The following is a 13,519-nucleotide window of genomic DNA, read 5'->3' as shown; positions in this document are numbered from 1 at the left end:
TTAATGAGGTTGCAAACTGCTTAGTTTTGGCTGGGTTGTAGCACTCTCCACTCCCTGTTGTAGATAATTAATTGATGGGGAGGGGGAGGGTGTTCTGCCCCAAGTATTATTAAAAATAAAATCTTACATAACCATTAAATCCATCATAAAAGCAGTTGACCTCTCAAGTATAGGAGAAAATAAATATTTCGGTATAGTGTACTCTGCCACATTATTACTATCACAGAGCAAAAGTTGATGCCTCCAAACAGAGTTGTATCCCTTAAAACTTCAGTTTAGTATTTTTACTACAATTTAGTATTTTTTTTCTTTCAAAAACTACAATTTTATATTCCTCCCCCCGATATAACACATTTTAGTAATTTCTAATTCCCCAAGGTCGTATCAAAATCATTCATTTCGCACTATTCATTTACAATCTAAGGCAAAGAAATATTCCACTTATAGTAATTTGTTCTAATATTTTAAGCTGTGCAAATAAAAAACTTTAACCAGAATCTTTACCTCCAGGCAATTCTGACATTTTCCAGATTAGAACATACAGATACCTTTACCTGAATGAATATTTCAGAGTGTTCTCACTGGGATAGGAGTTGCCTTGAGCAATCAAAGGTACAGATACTCTTAGTCCAGCACCTTCAAGGACTATGTCCTCAGCAGAAAGGCGAGTGTCTCGCTTATTGACCCGAAAAGAGAATGACAGGTTTTGCCCATAACTTAGCAATTGATTTCCAAGGAATTTGCCTGAGACAAAAGCAACAAAATCCACATTCAAGTAAAGGTAAAAGGTAGAAAGTTTTTTGGCAAACATGCTTATATAATCTATGTATAAATAATCATTCTTCCTTTGTACCTGGTGTGCTGAAATAGATGGGAAAAGGTGTATCTGAGATTACAGATATTTCTTGAGTCTCAGGTATCCATCGAATGGAGATTTCAGAGCCATCTCTCTGTTCCGCATGCCAGTTTTCCTTTCCTGAAAGTCACAAGAAGAAACCATCTTATGTTAAAAGTTGAATTCGCTCTACTTAATACATGAAGAAATAACTTGAATATCCACTTGCTCTGTGAATTCTATCATGAAAAGGAAACAGATTTCAACACTGATTGAAAACAGACTGTTGTGATTTAAGAAACCTGTTACACAAACCATGTAGGGAGAAAATCCTGCTTCAGGGATGATAGAAATTGCCACTGCGTGTGTTATTAAACTGGTACGGATAGTAGACTTGATCTTAGCCACAAGAGTTTATCAGATTTAGAGACTTGCCCAAAGTTGCTCTGTGAGTGAGATGGGTGGTCTCTAAATCTGATAAATGAATGAATGAATAAATAAAAAGCTGAGAAGCTTGTGTTATTAAGTGTAAACTGGAACAGAATAGGCCTAATTCAGCCATCTGGTACTTGGCCTCCTTCACAAATGTTGAGATTAACTCTGCTGACAAAGTAGCAGTGAAAAAAAAATATCAACCTTTCTAGTCAATGGATTTTTATTGATTATTTGATCAAACAGTTTTATATATAGTATAGTATAGTTTATTGAATAGCCCGAAGGCCTTTTCAAACAAAACAGAAAAGAAAAAGGGAAAAAGATAAAACAGTTACAAAAATAGCAATCTAAAAATATATGATAGATGACATTAAAATTTTACAATATCAAATTTCAATAGCTAAGTTGCCAAGACTAGATAACCCAAATAGGATAGCTCCTCTCTAACTGAGCTCATCTTCCTTACAATCGATAATTTTTTTTTTTGATATAACTGGCTCGTATTGCCGTCATTCTTTTAAGGTATCGAGTGATCGCTCTTACCAGGGGAGGAGAGTCAGCCCTCAACAGAAATGCTAATTTTTGGCTTATATTCCAGTGGGGAAATTTATTTATAATTGGGGACAGATATTGTTTTCTTACTTCTTGATAGAGACTACATTCGAATATTATATGCGCCGTGTCCTCCACGACGTTTACCCCACATATGCATATTCTTTTGTCATACAGGATTTTCCGATAATGGCCAAATCTAACGTTGGTATCTAGAAGTTCGAATCTAAACTTAACAAATAACTGTCTCTCCACTGATGGCATTTCTAAATGTAAATACTTTACCAGAGTGAAAGTTGTTTTAACTGCTGTCAGCAGTTTAAGGGAATTAGTTGAAAGGGTTGCCATGTCCATTTGCCCATGTATATCTTTAATCCGTTGTTTAACTTGGTTCAGTGTGTCACACAACGGGAACCCTACGCCATATCGGTTCAATATTTCTGACAGCCGGGTTAGCCAGGAATACCTTTGAGGATTTGAAATCTGCTGCTCCTCTAGACATATTTTAGGGAGTCTGCTGGCATCCATCTGGCTCATTTTTAGCCAGTAGGCTACCGCCCTAGTGATTGTATAGGTGTACAGTGAGAAATGTCCCAATTCAGCTCTGACGGCTGCAGCTGAAGTGGAATTGTTTACCCCAAGCATCCTCCTTAACAAATTATTTTGAGTTCTCTCTAATATGGGGGCCTCTGTAAGACCCCAAATTTCAGCACCATAGAGCATGATTGGAACAAGTTTAGCCTGAAAGACTTTACGAAGAGGTAAAATGGAGGTTGGTTGGATTCGTTTACTTAATTTGGATACAAGGCTTGCTCCTGCTCTGACCTTTTGAGAAAGGTATTGATGGTGCGGAGTCCAACCTCCTGCACTGGAAAAAACAATTCCAAGATAAGTATATTGGGTCAGTTTTATATATGTACAATGAAGTAGCTCCAATTTTTATTTTTCCACTCTTTTCCAGTCACATCATTTGCAAGTTATCATGAGCAAAACTATTGGCTTATCCTTATTGGTTACACATGTTCAGCATATTATTTCATGCAATTTATCTTCTCTTACTTTGCTTCTTACCTACAGCAGATAAACCTCTCCGAAATCAAATGTTTTACCAGATAGCAAAACTCACAAGCCAATAACAAATCCTAGCCTAATCTGGGAGCAATAACTCAAAATAGAGCCTGACATTGCAAACACATCCCATTTGGGATTTGTTTTATCTAGTTCGTGTAGCCTGGAATGGTTTGTGAGAGAGAGGTACATGGCTTAATATAGAATTTTTCAAACTATGTTTCATGGAACCCTAGGGCTAAATAAAGAAATAAATATGATTTTCAGTAACTAGTATTTGCTTCTTGATCAAGGGTTCCAGGGCTATTTTTCAATTGACAGCTTCTATGGCAACCCCCCCCCCCCCAGCTCTGTCATAATGGATGGTTATCACAATGTCTGAACAAATTTTCACATGATAAATATGCAACAACTGTTACAACAACTGTTGCAACAACTATAAAGCTAAGGTGAGTCAATGCCTGTGACCTCAAGGCCACAATATAGTCTCGGAGGAGAATTATCCCTGCAGATTCCTTGGCAGGATTTCAAAAATAGTTTGCCAATACCTCCTTGTCTAGGTATGAGAGAGTAGCTGACCAATGTCACTCAGCTGGCTTTTGTACCTAAGATGGGACTAGAACTCCCAACCTCCTAGTTTCTATCATGATGTCTTAGCCACTGCATGAAACTCTCTCTCTTCAATCAGCATAAACCTGCCATTTCTTCCTCTCTAATCATTCTTCACAAGCTGCTATTCAGTGTATCAATTTTCTTTGAAAAGAAGAGATTGGAATTCTGAAAATAATTTAAGTTATTTGATTTTCTCCTGTTACTACTTGAAGAAATATTTATCTCCTCAAGGTCTAAGGCAGGACTAGAGATGGTCTTCCAGTTTCTAGGCTGATACTTTAACCACTATATCAAACTGGATCTTTCTATGGATACCACTGCCTACAAAACATAAAGAACTTTGCTATTACATGAAAGATACAAAACGATATGAGATAGTGGAAGAGCTATGTAAAGAACTATGTAAAAAGATCTCCCAACTGATGCTATGTACAAAGGTTTGAACACTGACATTCTGGAAAGTGAAATCACAGGAGAAAATATTGCTAGCAAGAAAGTGTCAGGAGGTGATGAATTACCAGTAGTATGTTTAAAATCTGACAAAATTATACTTATATAAATTATAAGCAGATATGGAAAACTCTACAAGTGACCGTGTGGCTGGAAAAGATAAAATTTATATTCTAAAAATAAAAGGGCAATACTTAAGAATGTACCCAACAATTGCACTTGATCTCACATGCTCAAAATGCTGCAGCCTAGACTCCAACCATTCATAACATGAAAACTGCCACATGGATAAGATAGGTTTAATGGAAGCAGTGGCAGCCAAGATCATATTGTGACATGTGAAGGATAATGAAAAGGACAAAAGAGTTTAAAAAAAATATGTATTACGATGCTTTACTAATTACATTAAGGCTGTTGACTATGTAAATCACAACAAATTAGGGATGGTTCAGGGCAGAGGTGAAATGCTCCCGGTTCGGACCGGATCACCCAATCCGGTAGCGATGGAGGCGGGTGGTTCGGAGAACCTGTAGCAAAAAACCCTGCCCCCCCCCATGCCCAACTGAGCCGCACAATCATCAGAGGCTTTTTTTTTTTTTACTTTTAAAAGCATTTTTTCTACAACCACTTCGGCCGAAGAAATGCTTTTAAAAGTAAAAAAAAAGCCTCTGATGATCGCACGGCTCAGCTGGGATCGTCAAAGGCTTTTAAAATAAAAAAACCTTTTTTTTTCTTTTTAATGCCTCTGACGATCCCAGCTGAGTTGCCTGATCGGCAGAGGCTTTTTTAAAAAGCCTCTGTCGATCAGGCAACTCAGCTGGGATCATCAGAGCCTTTTGATAGCATTTTTTTACAACCTCTTTGTCGAAGAGGTTGTAGAAAAAATGGTTTTAAAAGTAAAAAACAAAAAAATTGGCCACGCCCACCCAGTCACATTACCTCCCACACCAAGCCACGCCCCCAGAACCGATAGTAACAAATTTTAGATTTCACCACTGATTCAGGAGATAGCAGGCCACCTCATCTGCTATTGAAGAATTGGTTGCCTGACCAGAAAGGAATCATTAGAATGAAATATGGAATGATTAAATAGTTCAACATTGACAAAAGAATGTGCCAAGGTTGCAGATTGTCAATCTTATTTATTTAACTTGTACAGAGATCATGAGAAATATTTGATTAGAAGAAACATCAATATATCCTTTTAATAGCTGAAAACGAGGAGACCCTCATAAGGAGTAAACTCTTGCTGAAGGGGAAAGAAGAAAACACAAAGCTAGTCTGCGGCTCAATTTAAAACAAAAATACACACACACAAAAAAACCCCTTCAGATGATGTTAATGGCAATGCTAACCAAATGGAAATAGGCAGAAAAGAAGCTGAAGTAATAAGCAGACCTGAACTCCACAGGCTCAGTAATTCATAGGAATGGTGACTGTAACTATGAAAGACAAGGGCTTTCAGAAAAAGGCTTTGACAAAACTAGACATTGTAGGATTAAAGTGCAAAGACATCATAGTGGCAACAAAGGTAAATATTGTCAAGGCTACGGTTTCTCTAGTTGTAACCATGGCTGTGAAAAGTGATCCAACAGGAAGGCAGAATGAAGAAAAACAGATGCTCCTGAGCTAGATCATTGGTCTGGAGAAAAATTCTGAAAATACCTTGGATTGCAAAAAGAACAAATTACTCAATATTAGCTGAAGCAAAACTAGATTGCTCACTAAAAAAAAATGAATAATAAAGCTATGTTTAAATAGTTTGGAAATATTTGAAAACAAAAGACCCTGGATAAGATCCCAATGCTTGGGAAAATGAAAGGCAATTAGAAAATATGGCAAGAGTATTACATAAACACACAGGCTTTGGCGAATTCAAAGAAGAATTGCTAACAGTCCTGATGAACTGATACCCATTGGACAATTAAGAGTTGGAAGCAACTGAATAACTGAAAAACAATGACAAAACTTGCTATTATGCTTTGATTAAGAAGAATTCTAGAATTGCAAAGTTTTTTAAAAAGCTGTTCTCGGCCGCACACCAGACAACCCTGAGTCAAGCTATGAAGCAACTGAAGCTGAAAGTTAGAAATTGTACGATACCATCGATTATATAACACCTACTTAAAATATTATAGCTTGTTATAGTATAATTACATGTTTCATTCTCCTAATTGCTCAACAAATTGACTATTTAAAGTTAGCATAGGCAAGTTAATTTGCCCTCTTTTATTTTATTGATTTCAAGTTTTGATTTTTATTACTGGAACACAAGTATGTTATATCATGTTATATTGTGAATGCACCAATGCTTCTGCTCAAAAGAAAATAAACTGATGGAAGTGTTCAAAGCGTTATGTCTTACATGGCATGGTAACCTAATCCAAGAAAACCTGAAGTTTAAATTTACCTGTTTGGAAGGTGGATGTAATTTTGGAGGTACTGTATCCGACGGCATTGGTACAAACAGAGGAATGTCCAAAACAGAAACAGGGAATACATCCCCTAGGATTGTCAGAATCCAGATTAAAAAAGCCAGGTTTACATCTAAAAGTAAAAGAAAACGCTGAAATTCATAATCTGACTTTTATGTTTCTGCAGTCATATATTAAGGAAAGACTTTAAACTGGGCTAAAAGCCATATCTATAATACATTATATACACCCATAACAGAACTTCATGCTAAAATGTGATAGCATTTCCCTTCATTTAAAATCGCAGCCAGCAGCCTGAGAAAATGCTGTGAGATGAAAATAAAAGAAGGCAGAATTTACACTGACATTCTGACCACTAAGCAAAAGAAGCTTGGATTATAGAGATTTAACTATGGTGAACATCAACATCAACAACAAAGCAATATCATTACTTTGACTATATCTGCGAATTGAAGGAAAGTGTTTCTACATATATGCTCAAGTACAGGGATGTTTAATGACCTGAATCTGTCACAGTCAATTAAATCCACTCCATGTTTTCTACAACAATATTATCATATTATGGTAATGCTAATATTTTCTATAGTAAATGCTATTGCTACAGAAGTCATTTTTTTCAGAAACAATAGGTGGTGTAATAGTTCTAGATGGGCTGCACTTCTGCCAGTTGGGCAGCAAAAAATTAGGCAGGCAGGCTGGAAGATGACACATCTGCCAACAGTGGCTTCCCCAATAATATGAAATTTCCAAACAGCCAAAATAATCCCAATTCAAAATTTTCCTTCTCCACAATCTGGAACAAGAGTTGATGAGGATAGATCTACCTGGATACCTTAGATGTATCCAGGTAGATCTATCCAGGTAGCACTTAGCTTGATCAACCTCAGGATTTTCGAACAAAAACATCTGAGTAATCTGCATGGAGGTTGCTCTGATTTCCTTGTATGGAGGATACAAGAACACAATCAATTCAGCACTTGATTCCACCTACTAGAAATTGTTTTACCTTTCACAGTTGAACCCTTCCACATTGTCTTTACAAGTGCAGCGGCCTGTTTCTACATTGCACTCATCTGTGCTGCCAGCTGGATTGCAGGAGCAGCGCCTGAACAAGAAGAAAAGAGCCTAGTTGGAACCCTGGGAAGAATGAAGGAACCAGAGATATGCAAATGTTCTAATATGGATTGTTTCATCCTCTAATAGAATATTTTGCACACATCTAGACACAGGTTTGTCCATCTTCACCTTTACTTATAGGACCAGGTCACTTTTACCTGCATCCAGCCTCCGTAAGAGAATGGAAGCCAGGCTGACACCTATCACACTTGTCACCCATCACACCAAGTTTACAACTGCAGCGTCCATAATTGTCACACTGTGTGCTGAGGGAGCCTGTAAAAACAAAATAAGGTTAAAAGTACTCCCTCATAGTGATTTATTCCTCTTCAAGCAAAGTTCTAGAGAAACATTGTACACTTTGGATTTCCCTTTTATATTGCTCCTTATTGAAATGCTAAGGACCATAAGCTGAAGTCAGATATAAAGTATAATTGCAAATGGGTAAACTTTTAAAATTTAGATACTTAAATATATGTTTAGCCCAAGTATTTTAAATGAGTGCAAGAAGTATGCTTAGAAGTCCTTTCCCACAAAAATCCACTTCTAGTTTTCTCTTAAAAATTCCTTTTGCTAAATTTAGAAAGGAGAAGCTTTTTCTGTCACAGTTATTTTTAAATAATAAATTCATTTCAAAAATATTTTTACCTGGAAAAAAATGAGGGAGGGAAAAATTAAACATGGGAGCACCAATATTCCCATTATATATGCAACCTTAAATAGAAAAATAAACATGTTAAACATCTATATTCAGAAGTTCTATTCCCAGTCTATTCCCCTAAGTAGATGGCAATATTCCATTTGAAGCTAAAAAAAATGGAGTCTATATATTTGAAGAAAGCACTACATACAAATCATCAAAAGTCTTTGGTATTACATTAATTCTTCAATCAATGCAATTTCTTATGCTAAACACTGATCTAAAAAATATGGATTTAGTTTCTCAATATTTCACACTAGTAAATCTGACAAGAAACAGGAAAAGATGAATTTCACATAGTGTACTTTTTATAATTTTGTAAGAGTACAGTAATGTCGTTGAGTACTTTCCTCAATTTCCACAAAATGTGGGCATTGCCACTAGTAATATGTAGTAGTTTGAGTACAATATCTCCAGTATAGTCTAGAAAAAAAATGGTTAATGTAATGCATTTTAGAGAACAGCACCATTTAACAATAATTTATAAACTATGAAAATAATTTGAAATATAAATTCAGAAGAAATACATCTTCTGTACTTTAGAGTACAAAGAGCTCTAAATTGATTCACAGAATTTGGTAACAACTGGATTGCAAACATGCTGAGTGACGAAATCAGTTGGGACAATTTTTATTACACTTCTTCTTTAGTTTGTGCTACCTCTTTATTTCCCATATTGTACTCTTCATATGGCATTCCCCTGCAATGGCCCACAATTTGGGATTAATCTCCATTTTACATTTGATGACAACTACATCACAAGGTGGAAAGAACTGAACTTCCATGGTTTTGCACCCAATCACCTGCCAAATCATTGAGTAAGTATCTGAGGAATTTTATAAGATAAATGTCAGGGTTCCAAGCAACACCCCCAACTAAAGAAGACTATGAAGCTAGCAATTCCTCAAAGATCCATTTTATTAGAGATGTCATATTGGCACATCTGGGAAAACCCAAATCCAGGGGTGGGCAAATGTGGCCCTTTTACAACCTGTGGACTTCAACTCCCAGAATTCCTGAGACAGCTTTGCTGAATTGAAGTCCACAGGTTGTAAAAGGGCCACATTTGCCCACCCCTGCCAAATCTGAAAGTTCCCGGGGTTTTCCCCATCAAAAAGAAAGTCAAAGACCCATCCCCTGCACCCACATGTCGGTCACGTGATCCAATCAATCCACCATCCGACCTGGGGACAGTCCCCAGTCACTCCTACCCAGGTGCAGGCTGAACGTCCTTGACTCTCAGAGAAAAGAATGTTGTTATGGCTATGTATTTTCACCAACTCTTTGCAAATCCCGTTTTCCCAGGCACTAAATGTGGCAGCCCTGAAGTTCCAAAGAAAAGATGACCTCCAGGGCTACAATAATTTGTGATCCAGCAGCAGTAATCTTGTGCTGAACAGCAGACACAAATACTCCCCTCTCTCACTTTGCTAGCAGCTGCAAATTGTAAAACATATACCACTTCTGGATTATATAATCCAATGCACAAAAGAAATGTCACAAGGAAGTGAAGTCCAGATGTACATAGATCAAGTTGCAAAAAAGTTGCTCTCAGTAGAGTCTGATTTAAAAAGAAATACATGAGGAAATCTGATTTGAAGAAATCAGTTAGGGCTTCCGCTGATTTGGAAGAGAACAAACATTTTTAAACACTCTAATAGGGTTTTATATTCCTTTCAGGTCTCCCTTGTGACTTCATTCAGGACAAAGGGTAGAATAACTATGTTCAAGAATTCTGTAGAATCCATGTTCCAATAGTTTAATTAGTCACAAAGATATATTTTTCTTTGTGACTCAACACTAATGATTTTATTCTGTATTTTTACTTGTAGTTTTCATTCAGAATTGGTTGATGACATTTAAAACAATCTTTATGCTCCTGCATTTTTTTTTCTTCTGAAGACCAGGAGTGATGTCATCTGTGAGTCTTCTATTTCATTTCATTACATCTGACCTACAGTCCTTCAAATATTTTACAAAGAGAGATAATCTCTCTAAAAGATGCCAATTTCTGAAATTGATTCAGTAGACCATAGATAGAATTTCTAGACAACTTAATGCAATAGAGGAGCTATGGTCTCTTCCCCATATCTAAAATAGCATGAGTTCTGTTATTTCCTATTGTTCAATACTTAAGCTACAAAGTCAATTATTTTTACTCTATAAGCTAATTTACAATGCAAATATATCTCCAAGTGGAACACATTCAACTGTGCATTTTGCTTTTTAAATATAGGAAATATCAATATTTTACAGCCCTCATCTTTGACATTCTTAGATCACTAGGATTCCTAATCAATATAGCTGAAATTATTGCTGTATTGAACTTATGGGAATTGCTATCCCAACTTTTCTAGAGAGTGTTAAATTGGACAAAGAGAAACTAACTCCTGATTTTCAAAGATGTCTTTAATTCACCTTTAGGCAATTTTTTTTCAAACAGAATCAACCCTCAGAATTTAAACAAGAGGGAATTATTCAGCTTATATGAAGCCTTTAGCATATACAATCAACATTTTTCTTTCTAGTCTATAATTATTTAGAAATAATTACTCAGACAAAAACATTATCTTAAATCAAAATCAAAATATTATCCTAAATCAACATACAGATTAAATACATACTGATTGCCTGTGTGCTATAAAATTTATTAAAGGGTTTCACTGAGGTTTGTAAATTATTCTTGAATGCATGATAAAACATGATATACCGGTATCACTCTACCCTGATGCTGCACTATTTATACTTGAAACAAAACCAAAACAATTTGCATCAGCCTGGTATCTGGAGATCTCAGCTTGATATCGTGAATGATTTTTAAACCTGAAAATTGGATAACGTCTTGATTGAGAGTATGCATAAGTTATTTGAAGCTTTCAGTCGTATATCTAGATCCCGTATTAATGTCCAAATGCAAAGCTCTGCACATCATGCTTATTGTGCGATTAAGATAGAAACTGAGGACACACATGGTCAGCTGAAGCCCTCCAAAACAATGATCCTTTGTTTAGCAACTCTTTGAAGTTACATTGGCACTGAAAAAATTAACATACAATGAATCCTTGCCCTTATGACTTCCACAGCATCTTCATGATTACATGATTGTGATTTGGACTTTTGGCAACCATTGCACGTTAATAATGGTTTCAATGTCCCATGGTCACGTAATCGCCATTTGTGACCTTCCTAATCAGATTCTAGCAAGCAAAATCAATGTGGAAGCCAGCAGGAATTTGTAAGTCATGGTCACATGACACTCTTGCTTAACAACGCAACTGCCACCACTAACTGGGATGGATGCATGATGTTTTGCTTTGTGACTGCTTTCCTTAGCAACAAAACTGATGGCCCCAATTAAGATTTGTAAAGCGAGGACTATCTGTAGTGCTTTCAGCTGTCTCAACTACCAAAACTTGGCCATATGTTTTTCTCACATTTTGAATTAGAAAACGCCACCAAAACCCCTCAAATAAACTTAAAATGGTTCTAAAATAACAATACATCTCTATCCCCACAGGGCCTAATATTTCCTTGACTATTTGCATTAATGTTGAGTTCAATGTAGCCTTTGGCTGCAGGAAAAAAAATAAGTGACCTATAACCACCTCTAGTTATCCATCCCTAATTAAGATCCTAAACTAAGCCCTAAATTTAGCTCTGTGTAGTGTAGTTTTACAACATACAGATACTGTTTCGATATACTTCCTGTTCTGGCAATAGCTTTCCACTTTAGTGCAAATTACCGAGAGCTCCAATCACATACGTTATGATTTAATACGATTTTTTTTTCATACAAGTCCAGTACTTGTAAACCTGGAAGTATGCTACAAATGCCCTCGTTTCAATATTACGGTAAACATTATTGGAGAAAAAGTGAAAATGCAGAAAAGCAGTCTCCTTAATACTTACCCACAGGACTGCAGCTACATGGCAGGCAGCTCTCCTCACTCCCCAGGCGGTAGAAGTTCTCCCGACATCTTTCACAGTTTGGTCCATCAGTGTTACCAAAACAGCCTGTGCAGTGGCCACCATGGCCGGTGGATCGGTACAGTTCAGGATCAAAGTAACACTCCTGTGATCGTCCATTGCAGTTACAGCCTGTATGTTGGAGAGCACAAACCCAGTTTTAGTTTAAAAGGCTGTGAAGTAGGGGGGAAGGGCTTAAAATACTTTTCCAATTTGTCAACTTACCACTACAATACTACTGTCAATTAATATGACCTGGGAACTCAAGTTCTCTTATAAAATAAATTGCTCAATTCAGGTAATTAGAATGGCCCAGAAATGAAAAATGACAGGCAGAGATTGGACAACCAAATTATTCCTACCTATTTATGCTGACAGAATAATTTTTTTCCTGAATGAAAATTCTATTTTTATCATGTTGAAGACATGAATCATTTCTTTTATTCCCCTTTAGATTTAGGCTGCTTTTTTAAAAAAAATAATAAAAAAAAATAAAAAAAACATTACTGTGGTTTCTCTTTTTCTACTTCACAGGAATACCACAAGTACCACAGCCAGAGAGTATCAGTGAAACTCCTGGATTAGAAAGCTGAAGCTCCGACTACAGCAGAGGACCTTAAATTGGTTTTGAACGAGTAAGAAAAAAAAACCTATGCCAAACGTTCCCAACATCCAGATGTGTTGGACTTTAATTCTCATAATTTATTTCCCATTCATTCACAGCCAGAATGGCCTTTGGTTACACTACTCTGAATTAAGCAAACACAGAAGGGCCACGATGACTGGATTCCCTGCTACACCCTCCCAGTATGAAAAACAAAAAAATTAGTAGAGCTTTTTGTTCCATAAGTTAATTTCTCCCAAATCTTGAATACAAATCAAGATATGGGAATCTGTACTGAAGATGCTTCAGTGGGGAACTTCTGAATTCCTTTCGTTCATGAATTCTTTGCTAAACCTTGGCTTACAACCAGAAAATGGCCCATGTGATCGAATTGTACATCTGTATAATTGGAAATACAGACTAAAAATTCACTAATTCTAAAAATGGTCTCTTCTTTCCAGCTAAGTAGGCAAGGAATAAAATCACACAAGGGGGGCTGGTATATATTCTGTAATAAGTGCCATTTTGGTGCAACTACACTGTTTCCACTTGGTGTGGTTGACTTGATTGCCCACTACAAAGTGACTAGCACACAGACTGAATGTTGGGCTTGGGAATTGTTGCTGATTGCCCTGGAGTTTCCACCAAGCTGTCTTCCCAGCTGTGCTACAGTTTCTACCCTTCCCACAGCCCTCCCACACAGTTACTCTGCTCTCTGGCATGCAAACTTCAGGGAAAGATAACAA

The 13,519-nt window shown here is 36.7% G+C and overlaps 1 protein-coding gene across 1 annotated transcript in view; it reads right to left on the bottom strand.

Moving 5' to 3' along the window:
• The window catches only part of LAMC1 (laminin subunit gamma 1), a 130,368-nt gene that overhangs the window by 33,386 nt on the left and 83,463 nt on the right, over positions 1-13,519 (bottom strand). The window contains exons 5-10 of the mRNA XM_070940950.1: positions 12,113-12,301; positions 7,662-7,779; positions 7,394-7,492; positions 6,363-6,499; positions 854-976; positions 555-744 (exon numbers count right to left, since the gene is read on the bottom strand). Of these exons, the coding sequence (XP_070797051.1) occupies positions 555-744; positions 854-976; positions 6,363-6,499; positions 7,394-7,492; positions 7,662-7,779; positions 12,113-12,301 (856 nt within the window). The remainder of the gene's footprint in view (positions 1-554; positions 745-853; positions 977-6,362; positions 6,500-7,393; positions 7,493-7,661; positions 7,780-12,112; positions 12,302-13,519) is intronic.

This window comes from Pituophis catenifer, unplaced genomic scaffold (assembly GCF_029215685.1).
Source record: "Pituophis catenifer annectens isolate HBS135680 unplaced genomic scaffold, rPitCat1.0.hap2 SCAF_3, whole genome shotgun sequence".
Classification (NCBI taxonomy): domain Eukaryota; kingdom Metazoa; phylum Chordata; class Lepidosauria; order Squamata; family Colubridae; genus Pituophis; species Pituophis catenifer.
The sequence above is the reverse complement of the archived record's forward strand: the minus strand, read 5'-3'. Positions and strand labels throughout refer to the sequence as shown.